Here is a 25,542-nt window from a genome sequence, read left to right as displayed (position 1 = left end):
CAGATCAGCCCACCGAGGGCTGAGCACAGGCGGAGGGAAGGTCCTCAGGACAGAGCCCCACTCACAGACCCCAGGTTAATCACTACAGCCACCACTGACTGAGTGCCCACTGTGTGCCATTATCTCATTTCCTCTACCCTGTGTAAGCTAGTTGTTTTCATCCCTTTTATAAAGTCTGGAAACTGAAGGAGGTGGATGTTAAGCGACTTGTTCAAGGTCACACAGCTAGTGAGTGCGGGACAGATTTGAGCCTAAGTCTCCTCTGCTCCCACACAAAGGAATGCTCAGGCCTTTGGGGAAGGAACAGAACCTTCTTTCTCTCCCTGGAGATTTGGGCTGAAGCCTCAGGTCTGGGCAGTTGGCTGTCTCCAGGGGAAGATGAGGGTATCAGGCATCCAGCCCAGCCCAAGGAGAATAGTAAATGGGAAACAGCTTGGGAAAGCTGGTGGGGAAAGGAGGAAGAGAGGAGACAGAATACCTTCTAGGGAACAGTTAAAAATCCAGTCTTCCTTGTGGGCTTTTAGAAAGTAAACAAAACACAGAAAAGACAGCAGATTTGAAATGAAGTAGAGCAGACTGTTTGCTTTTGGGCCATACCCTGTAGTTGCCGTCTCTTTCTACAGACCAGGCAGCATGCCCTGTCCGGGGCTGGGTCTCTCCCAGGTTACCCAAGACAGGCAGAGGGCAGACAAAGCAAGCCATCTGCATCCACCTCAGTCCCCTTCACTCGTGTGGTAATTAGTCTGCCACTTGTGTCGGAAGGGTCTTCTGGTCCAGCTCTGCTTCTTAACTGGCTGAGTGGCCTTGGTCACCTCATGCCATCCTAAGCCTCAGTTTCCCCACTGGTAAAACAGAAACGGAAATGATGATCGTTTGGGGAGTCTTGTCTAGCTTTCAAGTCTCTGATTCTCAGAAGGAGGGAATTAGACTCTTCTCATTTTCGCTTTTGGCAAAGAATCCCCCAGCTCCTACTCACGGTGGCCTGCCTGCCTCAGAGGCCCCGGCCAGCCACGAATTCCCTCTGTCTTGTGTTCCATGCCTTCTAGGTGAGGGCTCGGAGTCTGGTGCGAGCGGGGAAGATGCCCTCAGCAGGATCCAGCGGCTGATGGCAGAAGGGGGCATGACAGCTGTGGTGCAGCGAGAGCAGAGCACCACCATGGCCTCCATGGGCGGCTTCGGCAACAGCATCATCGTCAGCCACCGCATCCACCGTGGCTCCCAGACGGGCGCTGAGCCCGCGGCCGCCCGCGCCTCCTCGCCCCGGCCCTCCGCCTCTCGGGGACTGCTCCCGGAGCCTGGGCAGCTGGCAGAGCGGGGCCTGAGCCCCCGGACAGCCTGCTGGGACCAGCCTGGTGTCCCTGGGCGGGAGCTGCCCCAGCCCACCCTGCCCTCTTCCTCCCCTGTCCCCGCCCCCCTCCCCCTCCCCCTTCCCAGCACCGAAGGACCAGCCCTGCACTGCGACCTGACCAATAACAACCACCTCGCTGATGGCGGTGGTGGCAGCAGGGGGGAAGCTGCAGGCCCCAGCAGGGAGCCACGGAACAGGTAGAGACACACGTGTGTACTGGTGCTTCCCCTCGAACCGCTGAGCAGAAACCGGACCTCACAGCTGACTCGGAACTGTACACGCGGAAGAGCTGCGGGCTGCATCAGGGAACAGGAGCAAGAGGGTGGGGGGTCGAGAGGAAGTCAGAGTCAGTGGGCATGAGGCAGTCGAATGGGCAAGGCTTGCCTCAGGGGACTAGAACCTTCCAGGATCTGGAGCCCAGGGGAGCCATGCTGCTGTGCTACGTGTGAATGGAGGAGGAAGTGGCTATCCCTGCCATGAACCCCCCCCCCCCCCTTTCTCTTAGAAACATGGCTTAAGAGACTCGCTCCTGGGCAGAGAGCCTTAGAAGGGTGAACCGTCTTCCAGATCTGGGCCAAACCATCCTGGACAGTGGCCAGTGGGGCACCTTTGCCCTGACTACCTGTTGCATGGGCAGAGCCACTAGGAGCCCAAGAGCAGGAGGAGCAGCCTGGCCCCCAGGAACCACCTCCATCTCTGAGCCTTCCAGAGCTTCAGCCTCTCTGTATCATCTTATCCCCTAGAGACCACAGTCAGGGTCAGGCCAGGCTCCCAGATTCCTGAGGACAGGGACTTCCTGCACTTACTGATGGGGGACAACCATGGAGTGAAGGGAGGGGGGGCAGCCTGCTTGCCTGGTAGAGGATGGAGTCAAGGGATGGTGGGCAGGTCCTCACTCAGGAGTGGGGGGTGTAGGCTGGCCGGCCCCCAGGGCTTGTCCACCAGGCTCCTCTCCCCCGGCCCCCAGGCCCTCAGAGCAGCACCTGTGGGTGGCAGTATTAGCTGAGCCTAGGCCAAAGCCAGCCCAAGGCTGGGGGAGGGGATGAGACTCCAGGTCAGAATGTGAGGTCTCGGTCTGTGATTTAAGGTGTTGCATGTGGAATCTTGAACTGTACGTGTAGTTTCTAGTGGAGAAATCAAGGCTCTGATTATTTTGTTTTTAGTATGAAAATGTGATTTCTTTTCTGTTTGTAACTCATCATAGAAACATTGTGGTGGGAGGAGAGGGGATAGTCTGACTGCTAATGAGGGAAACACCAAAGATCTACATCATTAAAGTGATGACATGGCCCTCACCAGGCTCTTCTCTGTTTGTTTCCATGGAGGATGGAGGAGGGGGTGGTGATTGGTAGGGGGCAGGGTCATTGAACCAAGCTGGGCCCAGGTTCTCTCAGGCACTGTTTCTGGGGCTGCTGTCCTACGTGGGGAGCCCCATCTGTCCCCTCAGAAGAAGCTGGCTTCATACTACGTCTCTGTACCGCCACCCCCTGCTTGCCCCAGGTCTGCTAACGATTAGGGCAGCCTTAACAGTGACAGGTGGGTATGTAGGAATGACAGAAGGTCACTGTTGATTGCTTCCTACCCAGGACTGTGGGTCTGGAATGAAGATGTAACTGGCCAAAAAGCCGGGTCCCCTCTAGTCTCCAGAAACCACCCATAATGGGTGTCTGGGCTGGCCAGGAAGGGAGCTTGGTCTTGTCTACAGGCATCCCTCAAAATGCCATTTGCTAGAAAGTAGGGGAACGATATTTGCCCCACTCTTACAGAAGCGCACAGGAAAAACAGAGCCACCCCAGGGATTTTTGCCAGCAACAGCTATTTCTTGACTGTCTCTTGTGTGCCTCTGTCCCAGATGCTATGGGGCATGTAGAATTACAGATTCTATCCCAACAGGGACAAAACCAAAAGATCAAATGGTTGAGCAAGTAATACAAAACAGTGTGAAAATGTGAAGAGTTATTACATAGTCACAAACACTGGAATTTTCTAGCAAATTGTAAGAGTGGACTCTGGACTAAAAGACACATCAGCTAGCTGTGTGACCTTGGGCAAGCCTTTTCTTTGCTTCGCTTTCCTCCCTTGTAGTAGGATACAGGGCTTGGATTATGTAACCTCTTAAAGTTACTTGCAGCTCTATAATTTCGAGTCATTCGAGGTCAGAGAGCACTGGAGCGGTTAGGACCAGGCTTCCTTGAAGAGGTGGGGATATGAGTTACTGAAGGATGGAAGAAGAGCACCCCACTGCAATCCCTGCACTCTACCCACATATTCCCCCCCCCCCAACCCCACCCCCCAGGGAGAGGAAGAATTCCTTGTTTTGACAGTAGGGACTATGAATTTGTTTAGTGTAAACCAGGCGCCAAGGATTCTTATTTTGATTCTCATCACAAAAGCCCTCTGAGTACTGGTGTTACCCCCAGACCACACATCTAACTGATGGAGCCATGATTTAAACCCAGAGGGGAACCCTACTTTGTTATTTTGGAAAACAGGGTATGAAGAAGCCTGGTGGATGAGATGATCCAAATTTGGTCCTGTCTGCCTTGCGTCTTAACCCTTGCGTCTGCCCTGTCTGGCCAAGGATGAACCCAGCAGCTACCTCTCAGAGGCTCCTACAGCCTTTCCGTCTTCACATCAACCCTTTTCCTTGGAAAGCCCTTGCCTGGTGGATAGAATCCTCTACTAGTAGTAAAGCCTCCGGGCCCCTTCTCGTAACAAGTTGGGTCAGCAGGGCAGAGCTTGGCAATCCCATCTAGAGACAAGGAATTAGGTTCAGAGAAGTTCTATGGACCCAAGTTGTCTGTGGAGCCAATTGGGCCCAAGGGCCCAGGACAAAATTAGGTCCCTTGGCTCTCCACAGTCCTACTGTCGGTTCTGAATTGGAGGGGTCAACCCCACCCAATGGTAAGGATTTCAGGGAAATGGAAGCAGCTTTGCCTGATAACAGTTTCTTTGGAACACAAGGCAATGGTTGGAGACATCTCTGGTTTCTGTGGCTTTCCGTCCTTGGCCTGGCTTGTTTCCCTTGTTTAACTTTTTAAGTATCTGGCCTCCCCAACCCCTCCATTCCACACACACACAACACTACCACCTTCCTAGGAGCGCTACCCTGTCCTGGACCCTAGGAGAGATATGACAAAGTGGAACAAAGGCAGGACTGTCATCTGATTGTCCTAGGAACCAACTGAGCCTGTTTCCTCACCTGTGAAGTGGGGGCAAGAACAATAGCTTCTTTGGACATTGGTTATGAGGCTCATGGGAGACCAGATCATTCATGTAAAGGACGATGGCTTCTCACTCTTACCTAGACAGCCAACTCCAGCTGCCCTGGGGAGCACTGGTCTGGACCTTCACCTCATTCAGCATGGAGAACATACCAAAAGCCCCGCAGCGCTGGGTCTTGCCCCAGTTCCTACCCCTTCTCTGGCAGCTCCTGCCGCCTCTCCTCCCACTGCCTTACCTGCCTCTGCAGTCCCCCTCACAGCACCCCCACCCTGTCCTGGAGCAAGGCGGGGCGGGGGAGGGGGGGGGGCGGGACCTATGTTGTTTTTCCAGGACAAGGAATCAGCGGTCTGAAGGTTAACCGGGTGTTTGTGCTCAAAGAGTTTGGGGGTGACAGGCCTCAGGGCCTAGGCGTGGGGAGACGAATCCAACCCTGGCTGGCCCCAGGAAGGGCCATCTCCGGTGGAGGCGGAAACGCGGGTGTCGCGGCGGCCGGGCGGAGCTCTCCGAGGTGCTGAAGCCACCGACTCAGTCCCGCGGGCGCCTCAGCCGCAGACTCCCAGGCCCTCCCGCTTCGCGCAGGCAAGGCCCCGAATCCTCAGGCTCCGGCCACTGAGGTTCGCGGAGACCTTAAGAGACCCGCAGCTCGCCCTCTGGGGTCTCGTTCCGGGCTCCGCCCCAGGTGACCTTGGGCAATCAGCTTTCCCTCACAGGCATCAGTGAAGTCGCCCACCAGGCCGCGGCTGAATGGGTTCCCGTCCCATCCTAGGGCTGGAGGGAGGATGCGCACCCCTTCTCCGGCCTGGAGTTCGGGAACGGGGAGCCAGGCGGTGGGGGTGGGGGGCCAAGCGGGCATTGTGCGCGATGGGCGAGCTTCTTTCTCCCTGGCGGACTGTTGCCTGTCTTCTCTCCAGCTCCTTCCCAGGCCCCGACGGCCCCTCTTCTCTGGCTGCCCGGCGGCCAACATGCGGCCCTGAGACTGGAAACTGCCGGCCCTCGGCTCTCCGCCCCGACGGAACCGTGACGGCTGAGCCGACCCCACCCACCCGTAACCTCTCGTTGGGGTCAAACACTCGCGCCTCCGAGGTCCCACTGTGAGCGGAGACCCGTAGGGAGTGAGGTCCGGGCTGGGCGCAAGACCACCTCCGGGGCCCGGGTGTTTGGTCAGAGCGGAGGCGGAGAGCGCAGCCAGACGGGGCTGCCAGCTCCCTCCCCACCCCGCGAGGGGGCGCCGCGTCCCCATGACAACGCGGACACCCCACCCTCCCCCCATCTCTGCCTCCCGGGAGGGCAGCGCCCCCCGCTAAGCCGTACTGTTGACCGTGGGCGGTGCCCCACCGTGCCCGAGCTGGGAGCTGCCGGCCGGTTCCAGTGAGGGGCGCGCGTAGCTGGGGTCCCCGACGCCCCGGGTGGTGCCCCCCGAGCGTCGCAGTTGGGTGGCCGGTCCGGGGCGGGCGGCGCGGCCCCACCAGGATTGGCTGCTTCCCCGTGACATCACGCGGCTCGGGGAAAAGTGCGAGCGTGAGCGCGAGTCGAAGCCACAGCGCCGGGAGCTGCGGGCGGAGCAGGGGCCGCCCCTTGGCACCCCGTCCCCGCCCCCGGCCCGGCCGTGCGCCCCGCCCGCTGGCCCACGGGCCGCCCGCTGGTCCTGCCGTCTGTCAGGTGCGAGGGGACCGGGGCGGAGGTGTCTGGTAAGTGACTCCGCGGCGGAGCGGGGGCGGGGGGACACGGTTGCGAGAGAAGGACGCGGGGCTCTCGGACCCTCTGAGGCTCCCCGGAGGCGAGTCCCACTGGGACGGGTCCCCAGGCTCCTTTGGGGGCGAGAGCGGTGCTGGGAGCTGCACAGGGCCGGTGGGTGAGGGGCCCCGCTGGAAGAAAGACCCAGAGTCTCGGAAGCTTCTCCAGGTGCGCCTCTGGGAAGGAATGGACATTCAGGAGGTCGGGGGAGGGGGTGCCCGCCCACAGCCCTCAAGGCACCTGGAGCAGCCGTCGGGGGCGGGACCCCGCACTCCAGCCCTCCCACTGGCAGCTCTGGAGGGCGCCGGGCGCTGGAGCCCTAAGGAGCCTTTTTCCCGCCCGTCTCCCCGCCCCCCACCCCCGGAGCTGCCAGCCCACTCCGGTCCACGAAGTCCTCCATCCGCGACCTTGAACCCCGACGGAAACACCCCTACCCTCTCTCGGTGCCCCTCCCCCACTCCAGGACTACTCCCTGCGGTTGCCCAGGCTCCGAGCCCGGGAGAGCCAGAGCCAAGCCCCAGGCCCAGTGGCGGAAGTGTCAGCGCAATGTCGATTCCAAATTTCCTGAGCTCCTTCTCCCTCCTGTGAACTCTTGAGTCTCTTCTCCCGCCCCAAGGACGGATTCAGGGGCCACAGCCTTCCCAGAGCCCTACAGTGAATGCCTAAAAACCAAGGACCCACACCCCAACCCCCTCCCCACGTCGTCCAGAGCACGCGCTCCGTTCTCGTCCGGAAAAGGGGGGGGGGGTGCTCCAGAACCCGGGAAAGCATGGTGCCCACGCCCAAAGGCTGCAAGAACTGCGTGCTAGGGCTTTGGGGGGAGGGCGGGGCACCAGAGAGCCAGGGCCCCATCGACCAGGACGGAGACCTGAAGGAGCCTCTGGAGGAGCCTCTAGATGAGCCCAAATAATAGCCTCCAGGTCTTCCCAGGCCCAGGGCTTGAGAAATCAGGTGCCCACTCAAGATGCTGGGGCCAGACGGTGCCTCTCTGGCGGGGTGCAAGGTTAGAAGTGTGGGAGCGTTAGAATATGACACTCAACTGACCCAAGCCCTGGCTGGGCCTCCGCGTTTTGGGGTGCTGCTGGTACACTCTCGCGGGCGGACTGGGCACCCTTTGGGCATAATGCTCCGCGGGCAGGCTGAGCTGAGCCTGGTGTCCTGTAAGGCTAGTGGGGCGACTCAAGCAGCGGCCCCTCGACAGAAGTCAGTCACAGGCTGGGACGCCACCCACACCGCAGCGTTGGGACCGGGGACACCACTGGGTGCCAGCTAAGGCGATGCCCCAAGGTCAGGGTACCCGTTGCAGCCCAGATTGTAGTCTAACCTTGCTGTCCTGGCCACGACCCTTCCCCACCCACGAGCGGAGCACGATCCAGACACTGGCTCTTGACTTGATCTTCTCTGCGCTGAGACAGCCAAAGTCCGAGCTGAGTCTCCTGGCAGGGGCTTTTGGACCGAGTCAGGTCACCTACTGTGGACCCTGCCTTTGCTCCTGTACACAAACTCACAGGGACAGGGCACACTCGAATCGTGTGCATCCCCAGGCCACAGCACTCCGGGACCGCACACGCATGCACAAGCACGTGTCCACATGGCACGGACCCGCTCACGCGCACACGGGCACACTGGTATCCAGGCGTGGCCGAGCGCGCACACACGCACATGCAGCTACTAGCTTCTACTCGCGCTCCCCAGTAATCACACACAAACAGAACTCGCACTCGCCTTCCCGCCCACATGTTCCTCGGCGGGGCCGAGTGTAAGTCGGGCGCCCTTAACTTTTCCACCACTGAACCCGCGTGGAGTCGAGGGCAGCTCCCAGGCGGGCCTTGGCGGGGGAGGGGGTGAAGGGGTGGGGAGAACCGCGTCCTTCCCCTGGGAGGCCCTGCCCTGGAGCCTCCTCTGTGCTCGCGGTCGCGTCGGAGTTGGGGGCGGCGGGAAGAGCGGCCGCCCTCCCGGAGTCCGGAGCTGGTACCCAGGGCTCGACATTGCCATCTAGTGGTGTGCACAGCCCTGGGCAGCGTCTCCTTCCTCCCCACATCTCGGGCGGGCCTGGATCACAGAGAAACGCCCCCAGAGAGAATTGCTGTCTGAATGCCTCCGGGAGACCCCCCAGAAAGACGGTGGTGTGGGGGGCGGGAGACACCATGCCTCACCTTTTCTGCCGCTGGCAGCTTCCCCAAGAGGACCCAGAGCGGAACTAAACCACCTGCCACCTCCTTGGAGACAAGATGTCCCCGAAGGAGACAAGAAAGAGGTCTCTCTTCTTCTGGGAAAGCTAAGTAGGGGGGCCGGCAAGGAGTGGGAGGGGATCCTTAGTTCTTTGGTTTTGAACAGTGGTGAGTAGAGGCAGGAAATCAACCTGAGGCGGGTTGAGGTTGAGAAGGTGGCTCCTGGGTTCTAATCCTGCCCCTGCCCCTACTTACACACTGGATGACTTTGGGCCAGCTAATTAACATTGTCCTCATCTGTAAAAAGATACTTACATCAGTGAGATGGGGATACTATTAGTACCTGCCTTATCAGGCTTCTGCAAGGATTAAACCAGATAATCTATATAAAAAACTCAGAGGGGTTCCTGACTCATAGTTAACAATAAACCAAGGCTATTATGTTTTTCATATTTGGCACCTCCAACCCTGTTCCCATCTCGCTGGCCTGCGTCCTGGCCTGGGGAGGTGAAAGCAAGGCTCTCCTTGGAGCTGGCGGACCGTTGCCCACCCTGCACCTGCCTGCATGTGCCTGGGGAGGGCAGCCTCTCCATGCCGGCGGCCCCAGCTCCGAGGGCGACACCCGGAATCTCTCCAAGCTGAAAGGAGCTGTCAGAGACCCCAGGGAGGGTGGTGTTCAGTCTTTGCCCTTGACTCGTTTGTGACCTTGGAGATGGCCACACCCCTCTTTGAGCCTTTCCTCCTGGGAACCAAGGGTTTGGACAGGTGAGCATGAAATGCCAGGCTAGGAGGCTGGGGCTGTGTCTGCAGTGGTGAATGAGGGGGGTCGAGGCCAGGCTTGGGCGGGGGGGAGTCACCCTGACACCTGCCTTCAGCCTGTGGCACATTTTCATGCTGGAGATGGAAAGTCTAGTTGCTGATCCCCACAGCTGCTTGGGCGGGGTCCCAGGACCCAGTCCTCTCTATATAGTGAATGAGCAAGAGAAGGGCAGGGAGGTGAGGTGGCTGGTCTAAGGCCACACAGCTACACCCTGCTGGCCTTGGAGCCTGGGCTGCAGCGGGACTGCTCCTTGCTCCACACACCCCGCCTCTCTCTCTCTCTCTCTCTCTCTCTCTTTCTCTCTCTCACACGCGGACGCTGTGTATACGACAGTGCTCAGGGCTGGCGGGGCTGGGAGGGGGCCCGTGTGCGTGTGTGTAATGGTGTGCATGTTGGCGGGTGTGAAGGAGGCTGGGCTGAACGGCTGCCCTGGCACGGCGCGCCGGGCGTGGGCCCCTCTCACGTGTATGGGAGAGGAAGGCGGGGGAGAGATGAAGAGGAACCTGGGTGGGAGGGGGCGCAGGCCATGTGCTGGGGGGAGGGGGCACTGGTGTGCTGGTGGGCCCGGCGGCGGGGGGGGGGGGGGGGGCTCTGGCTGCGACAGACTCCCCTGCAGCACTGCCCCTCTTCCCCCTGAGACACTCTGGGTTCCCTTTGGGCTTCCTTTGGGTTCTCGGTCGGGGTGAGGGCTGGCCCTGGCCCCTTGGAAGCCATGTGTGCCTTTGCTTGGCTGGCAGGCCCTCTAGGCTTCTAGGTTTCTGATTCCTCACGGTCCTCAGCTCCCACCACTCCCGCTGGCTGTGGACAGTCCCTAACTCCCCTGCACTGAGGCCCCCCCCCCCCCCCACTGCACTGGGGCTGGGAGGGAGGGCTGGTGGGGGGATGTCTCAATGGCATGTACCTCCCGAGCCTCGCTACATGGCACTCTCCTCCTCATCCTTGAGGCTTCCCTCTCCGTGCCCCCTCTGGTCATCCCAGAAGCCCTCCCTGAGGTGGGACTACTGCCTCTTCTGGCTCTCTGGGCCTCCTTCTGCCAGAATCCTTAGCTCTGGGCCAGCAACACGTCAAGGACTTTGTGGAACCTTGGTCAGGTTATTTAACACCTCCGTGCCTCAGTTTCCCCATCTGTAAGTAGTGAAAAATCAAGGATTCTACCTCACAGATTTGTCGTGAGGAAGAAATAAATATTTATAAAAAGAAAGTGCTGGACACTTAGTTAAGTATTAGCTGCTAATATGTATCCTTGCCTTTGTCCTCAGTACCTTCTGTAAGGATTGAGAACAGGTCCCCTGGTGACGTTTGGTTACAGAACGAGGAGGTAAACGAACACTTCCGGCCGGAGCCACATGCTGACCTCTGGGACCACTCAAGCCCTCCCCATTGCTTCTGTGGGCCCTGCACTCACTGGCCTTCTGTCTGTGCCCCACACGTGCCTCAGGACCTTTGCTCTGGCCATTGCCCCTGAGTAAGCCACCTCTGCAGCTCTTCACATGGCTGTCTCCTCGCCACTGTCCGGATATCACCTCCTTGGAGAGGCCTTCACTGATCACCCAGCAAGGCAGCGTCCCTATCTGTCCTCTGACTCCCTCACTCTACTGTTGCCCTGCCTTGTGTTCGTTCTAGCACTTTTGTTGTTGCTCACGCGTCTGTGTGTCTGCCCTGATCAGGCTGTAAGCTCCGTGAGAGTGGGGGCCGCGTGTGTCTCATTCACGTCCGTAACTCCTGCACCGAGAACAGTGCTTGCACAGAGTAGGCACTCAGTAAGAGATGGACGAAGGGATGGGTCAGAGTTCTCTAAGGTTCTGCGCGATGATGTCCCTCTGTCACCTTGAGTTACCTCTGCAATCCAATTCTACGGCTCATCCTTTTCTCTCTCTCTCCTTCCTTCTCCAGACACTGCCCGCCCACTACCGCTAACCAAAATGGCGAACTTCACACCAGTCAACGGCAGCTCGGGCAACCAGTCTGTGCGCTTGGTCACATCGACCCATAACCGCTACGAGACGGTGGAGATGATATTCATCGCCACGGTGACAGGCTCGTTGAGCCTGGTGACTGTCGTGGGCAACATCCTGGTGATGCTGTCTATCAAGGTCAACAGGCAGCTGCAGACGGTCAACAACTACTTCCTCTTCAGCCTCGCGTGTGCCGATCTCATCATAGGCGCTTTCTCCATGAACCTCTACACCGTGTACATCATCAAGGGCTACTGGCCTCTGGGCGCCGTGGTCTGTGACTTATGGCTGGCCCTGGACTACGTGGTGAGCAACGCCTCTGTCATGAACCTTCTCATTATCAGCTTTGACCGGTACTTCTGCGTCACCAAGCCCCTCACCTACCCGGCCCGGCGCACCACCAAGATGGCGGGCCTCATGATCGCCGCTGCCTGGGTCCTGTCCTTCGTGCTCTGGGCACCTGCCATCTTGTTCTGGCAGTTTGTGGTGGGCAAGCGGACCGTGCCAGACAACCAGTGCTTCATCCAGTTCCTGTCCAACCCAGCAGTGACCTTCGGCACAGCCATCGCTGCCTTCTACCTGCCCGTGGTCATCATGACGGTGCTCTACATTCACATCTCCCTGGCCAGTCGCAGCCGGGTTCACAAGCACCGGCCCGAGGGCCCTAAGGAGAAGAAGGCCAAGACTCTGGCCTTCCTCAAGAGCCCCCTGATGAAGCAGAGCATCAAGAAACCCCCACCGGGGGAAGCCGCTCAAGAGGAGGTGCGCAACGGCAAGCTAGAGGAGGCGCCCCCACCGGTTCTGCCACCGCCGCCGCGCCCGATGGCCGACAAGGACACTTCCAATGAGTCCAGCTCCGGCAGTGCCACGCAGAACACCAAGGAACGACCACCCACAGAGCTGTCCACCACAGAGGCCACCGCGCCTGCCATGCCCGCCCCTCCCCTACAGCCGCGGGCCCTCAACCCGGCCTCCAAATGGTCCAAGATCCAGATTGTGACAAAGCAGACGGGCAACGAATGCGTGACAGCCATCGAGATCGTTCCCGCCACACCAGCTGGCATGCGTCCGGCGGCCAACGTGGCCCGCAAGTTCGCCAGCATTGCCCGCAACCAGGTGCGCAAGAAGCGGCAGATGGCGGCCCGGGAGCGCAAGGTGACACGGACCATCTTTGCCATCCTGCTGGCCTTCATTCTCACCTGGACGCCCTACAACGTCATGGTCCTGGTGAACACCTTCTGCCAGAGCTGCATTCCCGACACGGTGTGGTCCATCGGCTACTGGCTCTGCTACGTCAACAGCACCATCAACCCTGCCTGCTATGCCCTCTGCAATGCCACCTTTAAAAAGACCTTCAGGCACCTGCTGCTGTGCCAGTATCGGAACATCGGCACTGCCAGGTAGGCAGGCAAGGGTGCCCCAGAAGGTGCTGGTGGTCACGTGTGTGTGCTGAGCCATGTGGTCTCTCCCGTGGCTGTCAGGGAGAGATTTGGAAGCATCTCTCCGTGTTCACGTTCGCTGAAGAGAACTGAGGTCCCCAAGACCCCGTGAGGCTCAGGAAGAATCTCTGGCAGGATTCAGAGAGACCAGATCTCTGCTCAGGCTGAGGAGGGTCAGCCCCAGAAGCGTCTGAACCAAGACTGCCTGGCCCACCTCTGTTGCCCTGCCTCAGGGAGCTGGGAGGCACTGGCCTCCTGGGGCACCTGCCCCACTGTGACCAACCAGCATGGCTGAAATAATGACATCTGGAGGGAAGTAAAAGCCCAGAATCCCCCTCGGGAGGAGCAAAGGAGCCACTGCTTTGGAAAGGAAGCTTCAGAAGGGAGTGGAAGGCTAGGGTCCCCCATTGTGCCGTCGTTGGTGCTTTCTCCCTGCTGCACCCCGCATGTAGGCTCAGCCCCTCCTCCCGGGTCCCGTTCCAGGGGCAGAGCTCTCCCCTTGCTGCAGCTGTTCAGCCAGGCTCTGGGTGGGTGGGCTCTCAGGGCCCCTTGCCACATGCCCCTCGCAGCCCTGCACGTTCAGGATGGGGTAGCTGGGAGGTCAGGGGTGCACACTCAGGAACTGAGGTCTGGCTTCCTGAGGTCCCATGCTGAGCAGAGAGGCCCAACGGATTCTGAAGAGTTCTCCCAGCAGGCTTCTGCAGTGAGGGAGGCCTGGGTCACAGGCGAGAATGGGGGCGGACTTGACCGTCACAGGCTTCAGTGACAGCGAGGGCCGGGCCGTACCAAAAGGCCTTTGGTTGAGTGTGGCTGACATGGGGAGTGTCAGTTCTAGGGAATCTTCCAGGTTCCCTCCCAGTCCTGGTGTGGCCCCTGGAAAGACCAGACTGAAAGGCTCAGGTGACTTGATGGGGGTCCCCTTTCAGGAGTCAGTAGGGGCCCTGGGAGAAATTTTCATAACCGTTCTGCTTTTCCCATGAGCTCTGGGGAGCATTCACCGCCAAGCCCCCCCCCCCCCCCGGCCCCTAAAAGCCACAGTTCCCACAGCCTTTCCCTTTCCTTCACCAGTTCCTGCCCCAACAAATTACCACAGCAAACTCCCTGGGAAGGGGCTTTTATATATTAAAAGAAAAGCTTTTATTGGGGGGAAAAAACACAACGGTTTGTTTCTTAGTAATGGCATCTTTGTGGGGAAGGACAAAAGGGGGTACCGGGAATCACATCCCTCTGGGGCAGGAGGCTCAAGTGGTCCACAGTCCCTTGTTCCTCCCCATTTGGGACACTTGGGGGTGGAGAAGTGAAAGGGAAGAGGCAGGGTATGATTGATAAAGCTAATGAGTAGACAAAAGGCACTGGTAGGTTCGATCTTGGCCCCGTGGGAGGGAGGGCACGGGCCCCGGGCTCCTTGGCATCCAGACCTGGCCGCTAGTCCTTTCCCTTCCCTTTCTTGGCTGTAAAACAAGTGAGAAATAATGCGTTAGAGGAGTCCCGGTGACCGGGAGAGACCCCCTGCACATACATCAGGGAGAAAATTCTGCCCCCTAGTGGCTCCGGATCAGCTGACCTGGTGGCCAGGGGGACAGTGCAGCCATATTGATGCTGGACCTGTCCCACACCAACTTATACTTTCACTGGGGTTCAGAAAACCTTCAGGCTCTTGGTCCCAGCCGCCCTCAGTCTCGGCCTCCTCACCTAAGAAGTGGGCTGATTCACCTCTGCCCTGATGGCCTCTCTAGGCTGCTGTGAATCAGGAAGGAGCTAAGGGATAGCACAAGTGTGGGCTGTGAAGTCCTTTCAATACTGGAAAGGACCCAAGCTGACCCAATGCTCCCTCTGGCTGGAGAGATGACAAAGGCAAGTCCTTCCAGGTCAGCCAACTTCCCTGAACCCTAAGCAAAATGCTCCAACACCACAGAGCGGGTTTGTGCTTCCACCTGGGCCAGAAGATTTAATAACCCCTGAGTACCTTCCGCGGGCCCCCCTCGGTATGTGCCCCCTAAGCTATCTCTACAGACAGGGAAATCAAGTGCAGAGATGTCAAGAAGTCCTTCTCCAAAGTCCAAAACTTCAGGCTTAACCGTTCCCTTTCACAGGTGGTGCAGCCCCCTCCCCCCCCATGACCCCGCAACCCTCTCCCACTTCCCTGACCTTTGGCCTTGGCTTTGGTCTTGGGGGTGCAAGGCTTGGTCACGCGAATGGTCTCCTGGCACTGGGCATTGTACCGCGCCTTCTTCAGGGTGCCTTGGCGGGCCTTCGTGCCTGTGCCCCCATCACACGCTCCCCAGCTCTCAAACTTGTACTTGCAGTCGGCTGGCGGGAGAGTGCCCAGGATCAGCGGGGCGGCCCAGTGGCTGGAGGCCACAGACCTGCCCAGGTTTCAGTGAGGCTGTGCCCCCCTTTTCCTGCCCTCCGCCTGCGCCCCGCCTCACCTCCAAACTCCTTCTTCCAGTTGCAGGGCACCCTGCACCGGACGCGCTGGGTCTGGGCCCCACAGGTACCCTCGCGGAAACCCACGCCGCAGTCCTTGCTGCTGGGGGTGCAGGGCCCCCAGGTCCACTCCGCGCACTCGTTCCCCGGGCCGCCCTTCTTCACTTTGTCTAAGACACACGGGGAACGGAGCTCAGGACCTCGCGGCACGAGAGACTCACTCGGGGGCCGTTTCCTGGGGTCCTGGCCTCGGAACCCCGGCGGCCAGGCCAGAGGTCGCCAGCCTCACTGGCCCGTCTCCAGCCCTCCGTCAATCCCCCACACCCCGTATCACCTTTCTTTTTGGCCACCGCGGTGGTGAGCGCCAGCAGGGTGAAGAGGGCGAGGAGGAGGAAGCCTCGGTGCTGCATCCTGGGGGTGGGGGTGGGGGGAGAGGTCGGGTCAGAGTCCCCCCGCCTGCCCCCTTCCCCACGTGGGGCCGCACGCGCGCACCTCCCACCCCCGTCCCCACAGTCCAGGCCTTCGGGCTGGGGCGGCGGCAGGATTCTGGGGCCGGCCCCTCGCCGCTAGCCGCGGCGCACAGCCGGAGGCGTCTCCCTGGGGAGGGCCTGGAGCCCAGGACGCAGCTCAGACCCCCACCCTGCCTCCGGCCCCCAAGGCGGCTGGGGCCCAGCGGGCGAGGGGCCGAGGCCGCCGCCGCACGCCCGCCGGGACCCCGCGCGCTCACTCGCTCGCTGCCCGCGGTGCTGCGCTCCCTCCCGCTCCGGGCCCGTCCCGCTCCGGCCGCCGCGGCCCCTTTTGTCTCCAGAACCGGTCTGAGCCGGTCACATGGGCCCCCGCCCCCTCCCCGCCCCCCCCCCCCCCCCACCGAGGAAGGACCCGCCCCGCCCCCTCCCCTCAAACCCGCGCCGCCCCCAGACCCCGGCGTCCCCGCCTCCGCTCCCGCCCCGCGCGTCCCGGGCGCTTCTACCCCGGCTTCCCGCCGCGGGTCTCCGCACCACCCCCCGCTCGCCCCGCCCGGGCCGTCCGCGCTCAGACGACGGGCTCTGCCGGTCCCCCGTCTTCTGAGCCCGGGGTCTCCCGGCCCCAAGTTTCTGCCCTGCCTCGGCACCCCTGGCCCCTGCCCGAGCCCCAGCTTCCCGCCCCCGCCCCCTCCCCGGGGCCGTCCTCTTTCCCCGCTGGACGTCTGCCTCTCCTCCCGGGGAGGGGAGACTGGGAGGATGCAGACTGGGAGGGAGCTGGTAACCCCGGGGTTGTGACGGGTTCCGGCGCTCGGCGAGGGGCCCGCGTTCCAGCCTATGTGCGGCTCAGTTCCCCGATGACTAACCCCGTCGAGGACCGGCCCTTTGCGCCCCCTTAGCTGCTGGGGAAGGAGCGCAAGCCCCCACCTAGGGTCGCTTCACCAAGTGAGCAGGGAGATGCTCCGCTCAGTGTTGGGGGAGCCTGGGGACACTGAGCCCCCGAGAAGGCGCTCGGACGCAGGGGACGCCGTGCCTTTCCAGGAGCGCAGGTTTTCGGGGGCGGGAGCTGGGGGAAGTTGTTGGAGGAGGAGCCCGCAGGCTGGATTCGGTAAGGCTAGGGAGCTGACGAGAGCCGTCTGAGAAGTTCCAGATGCAGCCACGGCGGCAGCTGCAAATGCCCACCCCTTCCGACCTTGGGGGATCACCTCACCCGATCCCCTAAACAGTAAAAGCAACTGAGGCCTGGGGGAAGGAGCTTGCCCAAGGCCATAGGGCAAAGGGGCCAAAGAATACAGGCCTCACCCCCGCCCCACCTCTCTTTCACTTTCATTGTTATCGTCCCTGCGGGAAGCGGGAAGCGAGAGGAAATCAGCTCCTCCCCCCGGCCCCGCCGAGCTAGGCAGCCAGGCAGAGGTCAGGTCTCGGCCAGGTCCTGGCACGCCCCCCTCCCCAAAGGGGTCTGGGTCCAGGGTGTCCAGTCCCCCTCCACCAGACCCCACTGCTTCTGGAAGACCTTCCCAGCCAAAAAAAAAAAAAAAGAGCAGAAAGGAAAAAAATCCACTTTACTGAGTCACACCCAGCTGTAAACATGTCACCACGAGAGCCCCACTCCAACCCCCAGGCCACACAGTCGGGCGCGATGAAATGACTGAGTACATAGGGAGGGTCACCAGGGGTAGGTGCCAAGCAGGGCAGCGGGCAGGCAAATGCAGCAGGCTCTGTTTCTGGAAGGAAGCCCTGGGAAGGGTGGAGTCGGCGCAGGAGAGAGGGCCCAAGCTGCCAGGAGGCTCAGGGTGGGGGCCCTAAAGGAGCAGGTGGCTTAGGAAGCCTCTTCCTGAAGGCTCCCTGATAGGGCCTCAAGCCCCTCTGCCCTCCCCCTCTACTCCTAAACCCCACGAGGGCACCTGCTGCGGTGAGGGCGAGGGCTGCCCTGAAGTGGTCCAGCCCCAGTCCCCCAAAGGCCTGCCCAGCCCAGTCCAGTTTCCTGTTCCCCCGTAGGCCCTGGGTCGGGCTGGGGCCTCAGGGGGACAGGGGAGATCCCCCAGCTCCTCAGAGTCCAACCCTCGTCCGGGGCGGGTGGCTCCTCAGGGGGCAGCACGGGGCTCCTTCCCTGGGGCATGGGTCCCCCCGTGGTAGTCCGACTGGAATGTGGCAATGAGGTGGGCGATGAGGGGGCTCGTCCTCAGGCTGGCCCTGTCCCTCCTCGCTGCCCTGGTGTCAGCCTCACAGCTACACAGCCGTCTCTTGGTCCTCCCGCTGGATCATCTGGTAGTGCTGCCGGTTCTCTAGGTAGGCGGCGAGCTCGGTGTCCTGAGCCTTCTCGGCCCGCTGCCGGGGGGTGTCGCCCTGGATGAGGGGGTTGCCGCCATCAGTTCAGGGACCTGTTGACCCCCCCACCCCCCCAGGCTTGGGAGAGGGCAGGGAACCTTCCCTCCTGGCTGCCAGTGGGGGAGGGAAAAGCCTCAAAGGCCAGGCAGTCATCCACCCCCCACCCTCCGCTGGCCCAGGTTTCTCAGGATCCGGACTATGCTGGCTGAAGGACAGCTTCGGTCCCGAGCGGCGGCCCTCCCCTGTGGCTCCCCACTTACAAGGGCCCGAGTTTGGGAAAGGGTTGGTTTGTGCTGGTGTGGACTTCCTGCTGGTCTGCTCACCTGCTGGTCTGTCTTCATGAGAGAGGCCCCAGCCTCCACGATGTAGTGGCAGATGGTACGCTGGCCCAAGGCCGCTGCCTGGTGCAGACAGGTCTCCCCACTGCGGAAACAGGGGCTGGCTGTGGACCCCCATCCTGTTCTCAGGGCCCTCTCGTCTGTCTCCAGAGGGCTATTAGAGCACGAAGCTCAGAGCTGTGGGGCAAGGGCAGGACAGAGGTGGCCTGGAAGGGTTTATGGGCTCTGACCATGAACCGAGTGGGAAGGGCTAGATGAAGACAGGGCAGGTTCCAGAGCAACCAAGGTCTCCCGATGCCCAGATACTCACTTCTCCTCCACAGCATCAAGGATCTCTGGGGGCGCTGGAGAAGAGGGGAGGGGGAGGTCAGAGAGGCCTGGCGCCCTCCCCTCCTCCCGCTGCGGCCCCCAGCCCCGGGGCCCCCAGTGGCACAGCTCACCGTGGTCCAGCAGGTAGCGGACCACTTCCTTGCTGCCCGTGCTGACCGCATGGTGCAGGAGCGTGCGGCTCTGCTCGTCCCGGTGCATGAGGTCGCCCCCAGCTCGGTGCAGCTCCTGGAGCTGAGGGCAGGAGGCAGAGAGTAGGGCTGGGGCTCCTCAAGGCCACCCCCCTGCCAGCCACAGAAACGCCCCATCTCATACAGGCCGCAGGCCTGACACTACTGTGCTCACACATCGTCCCTCTGGGGGTCTTTCTGGAGCGTAGGGGAGAGACACTGGGCTTCTCACACCCCAGGGACCCATGAACTCCCAGGACCACTGATGACCAAGCCCTGGAGCCTCCGGTTCCTCTAAGACTTGCTCCTTTCTGAGCACCGGGGACAGGCAGGCTGCGCCAGGAAGCCCCTATGAAGGGACACCGGGAGCGGGGACAGGGACGGGGACAAAGTGGAATGGGACAATCACCATGGAGATTCTGCAGCGGGCCAGTGGCTGGCTCCCAAACAGGCCAACCCTTGGCCCCACCCCGAGGCCCCGCCCCACATGGCACAGAGGGGAGAAGCCAGAGCCCCTCGCTAGTACCTTACAGAAGTTGTTCCTCTTGGCGGCCTCAATCAGCTCTTCACCTGCACAGAACACCTGCCTGTTACACTCTGGGGCCGGAGGCCCTGGCTCGTGTCGTGTCGGTGCACGAACGTGCTGTGGGGAGGGCGGGCCTGCCGGGGCACGTGTGCTGAGGGCTCGGCTGTGGTCCGTGTGACCGTGCGGACCTTGCCGGTTGTGGGAGGATGTGTGTGGGCTCCACCCCACCTGGGGCCGGGGAGAAGGGAGAGCCCTCACCTTTGGGGGGTGCCACATCCCCTGGCAGTGACCTGCAAGCAGAGCGGGGTGAGATGTGAGCCGGCGACGGCACAGGCCCAGCTGGTCCCCCTCCCCGCCCCGAGGTGCTCCCTGCGTTCCTTCAACAGTTTATTGTTGCCTACATGGCAGGTGCTGTTCTGGGTGCTGGTGATACAGCCGTGAGCAAGACCGAGAGCTCGCTCGCACGGAGCTTACATTCCAGTCAGGGAGACGAACAAGTCAACAAATATATAAGGCGTTCTGAGAGTGGGAAGCGCTGAGGAACAGAGACAGCGCGGTGTGATGGCACAGCAACTTCAGCTGGGGTTCCTGGGAAGACTCCTCTGAGGAGGAAACTCCCAAGCTGCGGTCTGAGTGGAGGGGGCAGCTCCACGAGGAACGGGGGAAGTGTCTGAGGCAGGAAGGACAAGTGCAGAGGAAGGCAAACTTGAGGCCCGGACAACCTGGGAAGGGCATGGTGCTGGGCAGCGGGGATGGAGGGTGGGTGGGTGGAGGGGTGAGGTTGGAGTGCTCGGATGTTGGGGGATGGGGAACAGGACTCATAGAGAATTTGGGGGGGGGGGGAGGCGGGGAACCCAGCGCAGCAGGATGGTCAGTGACGCCACTTTCCTGGGGGCAAGGGACCGGTCAACTGGGTGTGGCCAGGTTCGGTTCTCTGCCAATGACTCAGCCTGTGGGGACCCGGCAGCTAGCTTGACACCGGACATGTGTCTGGTGTTGAAGGCGGGACTTCAGGAGCTTCTGGCTTGTGGGTGGGGTTTAGAGGCAGGGGGCTGGAGGAGCCGCAGGACTCACCGGAGTGTGGGTGAGCAGGGGGAGGTGGGAAGAGGGGAAGTGGGGGTTGGGAGGTCAGGCCGGGCCGATGCCCCCAGCAGCTCAGGGTCCAGAATATAAATCTCATCCTGTGCGATCTCAGTCACATAGTTGAGGTGTTCCTGTGGGTGGGGAGGTCAGGGACCAAGGGTCAGGATCTTCCAGGGCCGCCGATGGTGGGGGTGCAGGGGCAAGGCCAACGGACCTGGAGAAGCCTCTGCTAGGAGCATGAACTCGAGCAGGCGCAAGCCGGGTGAGGGGCCCTGCCAGTCTCTCTTCCCCTGGCCTTCCCAGCCCCTTCCCACTGCTGAGCCTTTACCCAGGTCGCCCAGCCTCTGGGCAGAAGTGCCTTAGCATCTGTGTCTCGCTGGGCGGCATCTGTGTTCCCAGGCCCTCGCACCCACCCAGCAAGACTTTTCTGGGAATGCCAGCTCCCTTCACTGTTGGGCTGCGTGCGTGCCAGTCTGGAGGGCAGGGCCATGCCCTATCTGCGGCCCGAGCAGGTGTGCGGGCGCGACACAGTATGAGGACTGAGGGCGGGGGAGCCCATCTGTGGAAGTGTGGGCCACCAAGAGAGGGCCCTCGGGTGGCTCGGAGCCAGCGATGGATGGAGGGCCGCGAGTGCTCACCTGGGCCCGGTCGATCCTGTAGAAGCGGCTGGCAGTGGTGGCTGTGGGGAAGGCAGAGAGCCGGCTGAGGGGACAGGAGCCCCTTGTCCAGGCCCAGATTTTCTGCTGCCCCACCAGGAGCCCTGAGGGAGGGGGCAGGACACAGCCCGGGACTGCCAGGAGCTGGTCCTTCAGGGCCACTCACCGTCCAGGAAGCACCACTTGGGGGACAGTTTCTGGCAGGTGGGGGACTTGGCTCCAGCACCTTCGTGCTCCTGCTGAGAGAAGCGGAGGCCGGGAGTTGGGAGAGAGAGGAAACTGCAGCAGCTGGGCACAAGCGGGACGGGCTCCTGACCCCCTCCCTCACCTGCTGGAGCCTCTCAATGTGCGCCCGGCAGAGCTCTAGGTCGCTGTCTCCTGGGACCACCACGGTGCCCAGTGGCACGGCTGGGGGACAGAGCAGGCCGTCAGCAGCTGGCCGTATCCTCCTGCCCCCCCGCCCCCCCCCCCCCCAGCCTCGGCAGCTCCTTGCCCCCAACTGTCACTCACAGGCCTCCTTGAGCTGCTCCTTATCGTAATGCAGGGCCTCGTAGTCATGCATGCTGACTCTGCTCACCTGGATCCGCAGCTGCTCAGGCACGGGCTGCTGGCTGAGGCACGGGGCGGAAGGTGGGAAGAGGGCACATGGCAAGGATCCTCAGCCAGCCACTGAGGGGCAGACTGAGGGGCCCTGCCCAGCTTCCCTGGGGCAGAGGGACTGGAGGCCCCCTTTCCGGCTGGGGGAAACCAAGGCTCAATAGAGGGGCAGAGTCTGGCCTTGGGTCCAGGGCAGGTGGCCGGGAGGGGGACGTACTCGCTATGCAGGGGGGCGGCACTCCGCCGCTTGGCCTTCTGCACCATGGTGGCCTGGTTGCGCAGGGCGATGCGAATACGAGAGGCCGCGAGTTTGCAGGGCTCGCCATCCACCTGCACCGGGATGGCCTTAGACGTGGTGAGCACCACCTCGCGGCACTGTGTCAGCCGCTCACCATGCCCGCCCACCTGCAGCGCTGCCTGTGGGCACAAAAGGCTCAGGTCAGGCGCCAGGGCAGGGGCAGTGGGGCCCCCAGCTCTGTTCCCCCCAGGGATGCTCTGGCCAGGGAACACAATGACAGTGACCCCCAGAGAGCAGAGAGGGAGGACAATACCCCAGTCAGAGAGCTGAGGGAAGAGCGAGACCTTGCTGGGGGAAGGGAGGGAGGGAAGGGGAGACCCCAGCCAGGGAGATGAGCATGAATTCTCCCATCTCGGCCAGTGAAAGGAAGTTTGGTAAACACCCCCCTTCCACCTTGGAACAGTATTCTTGGTCACTGTGGGGACAGAGCCAGGGGCAAAGCAGAGTCGGGGCTCCAGGCAGGTCCCTTGCTGGCCCACTCACCAGAGACGTCATGGTAAAGCCAATGACTTCGAGGTAGCCATCATCATGCCGCTGGGGCTCAAAGTCGTGGTGCTCCCCAGGGTGGCCCCAGGGCATGGTGCCTGCGCAGTACCTGGAGGGGAAGGCAACACAAGGGCCTTCAGAGGACAGTCCTGCAGGATGGAGACAGCTGGGCCCACACAGAGCCCTCCCCTCCTCACCTGGGAATATTCAGGAAAACAATGCACTGGGGCTTCAGGTCCTGGATCTTGGGGGTCAGGTCGGTTCCATCACACTGGAGGCAGGAACAGGGGAGGGTGTAAGCTATACAGCCGTGCCAAGGCAGCCTCCCTCTCTGCTGGGCCCACCCACTCTGCCTGCCAGCTCGGTCCATTTACCACCACTCGGATGTGCTTGGCCAAGTCCTTAGAGCTGCCCATCAGGAAGTCGGAGAAGGCTGTCTGTGGGAGACAGAGGGCATCACCATCTGGTAACAGAGACTTTCCCTTACCACTGCCCAGAAGGGGTCCTGTGGCCTAGCAGACACAGGTGGGCAGGGGGCTTAGGTGGTAGAATAGTGGGCATGGTGGGGGCTATTGCTGGCAGACCCCAGACTCACCCCGGCGTAGAACATCTTATTTCGAAAGCGGCTGTTGAATTTCTCTGGGTTGGCCTCTGGGTGGCGATAAGAAACAGGGGACAGTCAGTCATTCTGAACCTGCTGGGGCTTCCCAAGCTGGGGTGAGGAGGAAGGGCTGGGAACAAGTGCCCTTCTTTTACTGCTGGGGGCAAGTTCTGACCCTCTCAGGGACCCTCCTGTGTCTCTTCCTCCCCAGCCTCCCAATGCCTCCTCAGCAAGAGGTTGCCAACCTCGAGACTCGTGAAACTCCAGGGTGACGTGGGCATCGAAGCCCAGGCTGAAGTAGTTGTTGAAGACATCCAGGGGCAGCTGGAAAAAGGTCACGGGCCCAGCATGAGGGCTGGGCCTAACAGACCCCTCCCTGCTCTGGCCTGGCCCAGGCCAGGGGCCACCAGGCTCGCTAAGCCCATGCATTTTTGGAAGCCTTTCCCCCAGTTAAGAGGATCTACCACAAAGTTCTTCCTCCAGCCAGTTCCCCGCCTGAGGCTCTGCCCTCTCAGCTTCCGGCTCCGGTGAGGCTCCTCCAAGTGCCCCATACACAAAACAGCCCCAGCTCTGCTGACACTCTCTTCCCTGGCTTTCTGTCCCCCATGATACTTCTTCCCCAAAGTGCCATATTCTCTAGGAGCTCTGTGAGAACAGGGACTTTGCTTTGTTGCCGCTTAAAATGGTGCCTGGCATGTGGCAGATATTCAGTAACTATTTGCCAAGTGGCTGAATAACAACTAGCTTGTGGAGTGCCATTATTACCATTGTACGGAAGAAGCTGAAAGTCTGGAGAAACGAAGAGATTTGCCCAAAGTCCCTGAACTGGCAAGTGAGAAAGAGGAGGCCAGCCCGGGTCTCCCGAGACTGCCCCCCGCCCCCACTGTAGCGGCTGCCCCTGGCCCTGGCCGCCCTACCCGGTCAGTGGCGCCCTCGTCACGCTCCTCGGGCCCCGCGTCGGGGTTGGGCTCAGCACGGAGGTCCCAGCGGTCTAGCTGCACTACATTCCCCTCCTCCACGTGGGAGAGGATCTTGGACACGGGCTCATCCGTGTAGCCCTGGTGGGACAAAGGGCTCAGGAACTGAGCCTCTCCTGGGGAGAGGCGTGCAGGGTCGCACGGCCCACCCCCAGCTCTCCTACCCTGCCGTGGGCTCTTACCCCTCCCCAGTTGAGGGTACGGGCCAAGTCGTTGCCAGTGCCCAGGGGCAGAATGGCAACGGGCGGCGGTGGTTTTAAGCGCAGCTGGTCCAGGGTGGAGAGGATCCAGCCGACCTGGAGGGGGCAGAGCACAAGAGGCCAGGTCAGACCAGCGGGGCCCAGGCTCAGGCCCCCGAGAGGCGGGAGACTCGAGAAGCGAGCAGCGGGAGAACTCACCGTGCCGTCGCCTCCGCACGCCAGGATCCGCAGGTTGTGCACTTTGCGGTACATCTCCAGCCTGGGGTCGGAGGACCGGAAGTGTCAGGGTACGTGCACCCTACCCTGAGTGCCAGGCAAGCCCCCTGCCACTGTCCCCACGGAGCCTTGGCAAGTACTTACGCCTCCTTGGGCCCTCCCTGGCTCAGGTCAAAGACTTGTCGGGGATTGAGATACCACAGGAAGGACTGGATGATCTTAGCGCCCTGCGGGGGACCGGGGGAGTCAGTCAGGGCTGGTGGGCTGAAGTGGGGAAAAGCACATGAGAAGGCTGTGGCTGTGGGAAGCAGGCCCAGCGAGGGGCAAGGGGTGGAGACAGAATCAGGTCTCCTCGGTATCTCTGGGAAAGAGGGATGGGGCAGGAGCCTGCCATGGAACCTGGGAGCAGTTGCTGGGGAGGGGAGGGGTGCAGAGCTGGAACCTGTTCCTCCCCCAAGGCTCCCGGTGGAGAGGGGAGGCTGTGCGTACCTGGTTGCCCCCACTCTTGGGGTTCACAAACACCAGCAGGGGCTTCATGAGGGGGGACGGGGTGGGCCTGATGATGAAGGGTCTCCAGCGGCCCTCCTTGGAGACAGAGAGACAATAAGGCTCTTTCCTGTCTTGAAGACCTTACCCCCATTTTCGGCAGTGCGCCCTCATACTACCTCCAGGTCAGACCTTAAGTGGGCCTGGCCGTACGGAGGCAACTCGGATCTGGCCTCACACCCTCCTCTGGGGCCCAGAGCCCAAACTGACCCACCAAAGGCTGCATCAGCCCAGGGGCCTCAGTATTCCAAGAAACAGGCCCCTCTTTCCTGTTCCCCTCCAGTGGCCCACCCAGCCCCAGGACTAACCTCTGGCCCTTTCTTGCTAGATTTCCTCTTAAAGGATGCTCTCTTTTTCTTCTTGCTTGCCTTGAGGGTATTCTGCGAGGGAAGCAGGGGCATTGGTGACAAGGTGGGAGGGCTGGGGTAGTCAGCAGAGCCCAAACGTGGGAGTGGTGTCAAGGGTGCAGGCAAGACTCACCTGGGGCCTTCGAGCACGAAGGATCCAGGTGGGTGGGATGACCACGGCAGCGTGGACCCCCAGGGAGCACGGCTCCTCGATCTGCTGCAGCATGAAGCAGGACACCTTGCTGTGGTACTAGAGAGGAGGGGGC

The 25,542-nt window shown here is 61.4% G+C and overlaps 4 protein-coding genes across 24 annotated transcripts in view; 2 read left to right on the top strand and 2 right to left on the bottom strand.

Annotated features, from left to right (window-relative positions):
• AMBRA1 (autophagy and beclin 1 regulator 1) overlaps positions 1-2,643 on the top strand; it is a 179,078-nt gene extending 176,435 nt beyond the window's left edge. For all 8 annotated transcript variants that reach the window (XM_011286779.4, XM_011286778.4, XM_011286774.4 and 5 more), the window contains one exon: positions 1,047-2,643. In XM_011286779.4, coding sequence (XP_011285081.1) covers positions 1,047-1,549 — 503 coding nt within the window. In that variant the 3' untranslated portion in view covers positions 1,550-2,643. The remainder of the gene's footprint in view (positions 1-1,046) is intronic.
• Positions 2,644-5,875: 3,232 nt separating this feature from the next.
• CHRM4 (cholinergic receptor muscarinic 4) lies at positions 5,876-13,851 on the top strand. Of its 3 annotated transcripts, XM_019812344.3 has the most exons (3): positions 6,129-6,261; positions 10,558-10,616; positions 11,192-13,851. In XM_019812344.3, exon 3 carries the CDS (start codon positions 11,221-11,223, stop codon positions 12,655-12,657), a length of 1,437 nt encoding a protein of 478 aa, XP_019667903.1. In that variant the 5' UTR covers positions 6,129-6,261; positions 10,558-10,616; positions 11,192-11,220; the 3' UTR covers positions 12,658-13,851. The 3 variants fall into 3 exon arrangements, with proteins under 3 accessions (XP_003993259.1, XP_019667903.1, XP_019667904.1); XM_003993210.5 differs by lacking the exon at positions 10,558-10,616 and having other exon boundaries at positions 5,876-6,261; XM_019812345.3 differs by lacking the exons at positions 6,129-6,261; positions 10,558-10,616 and adding an exon at positions 10,626-10,763.
• Positions 13,811-15,964, bottom strand: MDK (midkine). Its single transcript, XM_023239812.2, has 5 exons — positions 15,847-15,964; positions 15,454-15,530; positions 15,122-15,289; positions 14,841-15,002; positions 13,811-14,143 (listed from the first exon to the last, which is right to left on the bottom strand). Exons 2-5 carry the CDS (start codon positions 15,527-15,529, stop codon positions 14,118-14,120), a joined length of 432 nt encoding a protein of 143 aa, XP_023095580.1. The 5' UTR covers position 15,530; positions 15,847-15,964; the 3' UTR covers positions 13,811-14,117.
• A 1,159-nt stretch (positions 15,965-17,123) lies between these two features.
• The window catches only part of DGKZ (diacylglycerol kinase zeta), a 42,672-nt gene continuing 34,253 nt past the window's right edge, over positions 17,124-25,542 (bottom strand). For 6 of the 12 annotated variants that reach the window (XM_019812341.3, XM_006937234.5, XM_023239810.2 and 3 more), the window contains 24 exons: positions 25,410-25,526; positions 25,238-25,309; positions 24,873-24,968; positions 24,528-24,610; positions 24,366-24,426; positions 24,150-24,263; positions 23,908-24,048; positions 23,236-23,314; positions 22,985-23,040; positions 22,764-22,826; positions 22,587-22,660; positions 22,387-22,498; positions 21,823-22,022; positions 21,519-21,619; positions 21,337-21,416; positions 21,175-21,244; positions 20,991-21,031; positions 20,344-20,483; positions 19,528-19,559; positions 19,270-19,313; positions 18,687-18,807; positions 18,557-18,590; positions 18,232-18,331; positions 17,124-17,926 (listed from right to left, as the gene is read on the bottom strand). In XM_019812341.3, the coding sequence (XP_019667900.3) occupies positions 17,810-17,926; positions 18,232-18,331; positions 18,557-18,590; positions 18,687-18,807; positions 19,270-19,313; positions 19,528-19,559; positions 20,344-20,483; positions 20,991-21,031; positions 21,175-21,244; positions 21,337-21,416; positions 21,519-21,619; positions 21,823-22,022; positions 22,387-22,498; positions 22,587-22,660; positions 22,764-22,826; positions 22,985-23,040; positions 23,236-23,314; positions 23,908-24,048; positions 24,150-24,263; positions 24,366-24,426; positions 24,528-24,610; positions 24,873-24,968; positions 25,238-25,309; positions 25,410-25,526 (2,148 nt within the window). In that variant the 3' untranslated portion in view covers positions 17,124-17,809. Of the gene's footprint in view, positions 17,927-18,231; positions 18,332-18,556; positions 18,591-18,686; positions 18,808-18,839; positions 19,093-19,269; positions 19,314-19,527; positions 19,560-20,343; positions 20,484-20,990; positions 21,032-21,174; positions 21,248-21,336; positions 21,417-21,518; positions 21,620-21,822; positions 22,023-22,386; positions 22,499-22,586; positions 22,661-22,763; positions 22,827-22,984; positions 23,041-23,235; positions 23,315-23,907; positions 24,049-24,149; positions 24,264-24,365; positions 24,427-24,527; positions 24,611-24,872; positions 24,969-25,237; positions 25,310-25,409; positions 25,527-25,542 lie in introns of those variants that run through there. The other 6 variants (XM_019812339.3, XM_006937233.5, XM_023239809.2 and 3 more) reach the window with 2 other exon arrangements.

The sequence above is a fragment of the Felis catus genome, chromosome D1 (assembly GCF_018350175.1).
Source record: "Felis catus isolate Fca126 chromosome D1, F.catus_Fca126_mat1.0, whole genome shotgun sequence".
Taxonomy (NCBI): Eukaryota; Metazoa; Chordata; class Mammalia; order Carnivora; family Felidae; genus Felis; species Felis catus.
The sequence above is the reverse complement of the archived record's forward strand: the minus strand, read 5'-3'. Positions and strand labels throughout refer to the sequence as shown.

What these genes read in the sequence shown, in the direction of transcription:
- CHRM4 (XM_003993210.5), top strand. Translation starts at nt 11,221, where the DNA reads ATGGCGAACTTCACACCAGTCAACGGCAGCTCGGGCAACCAGTCTGTG.
- MDK (XM_023239812.2), bottom strand. Translation starts at nt 15,529, where the DNA reads ATGCAGCACCGAGGCTTCCTCCTCCTCGCCCTCTTCACCCTGCTGGCG. An exon ending in CGCGGTGGCCAAAAAGAAAG is followed by an intron (nt 15,290 to 15,453) that starts GTGATACGGGGT and finishes CGTGTGTCTTAG; the next exon opens with ACAAAGTGAAGAAGGGCGGC. An exon ending in GACCAAAGCCAAGGCCAAAG is followed by an intron (nt 14,144 to 14,840) that starts GTCAGGGAAGTG and finishes CTTGTTTTACAG; the next exon opens with CCAAGAAAGGGAAGGGAAAG.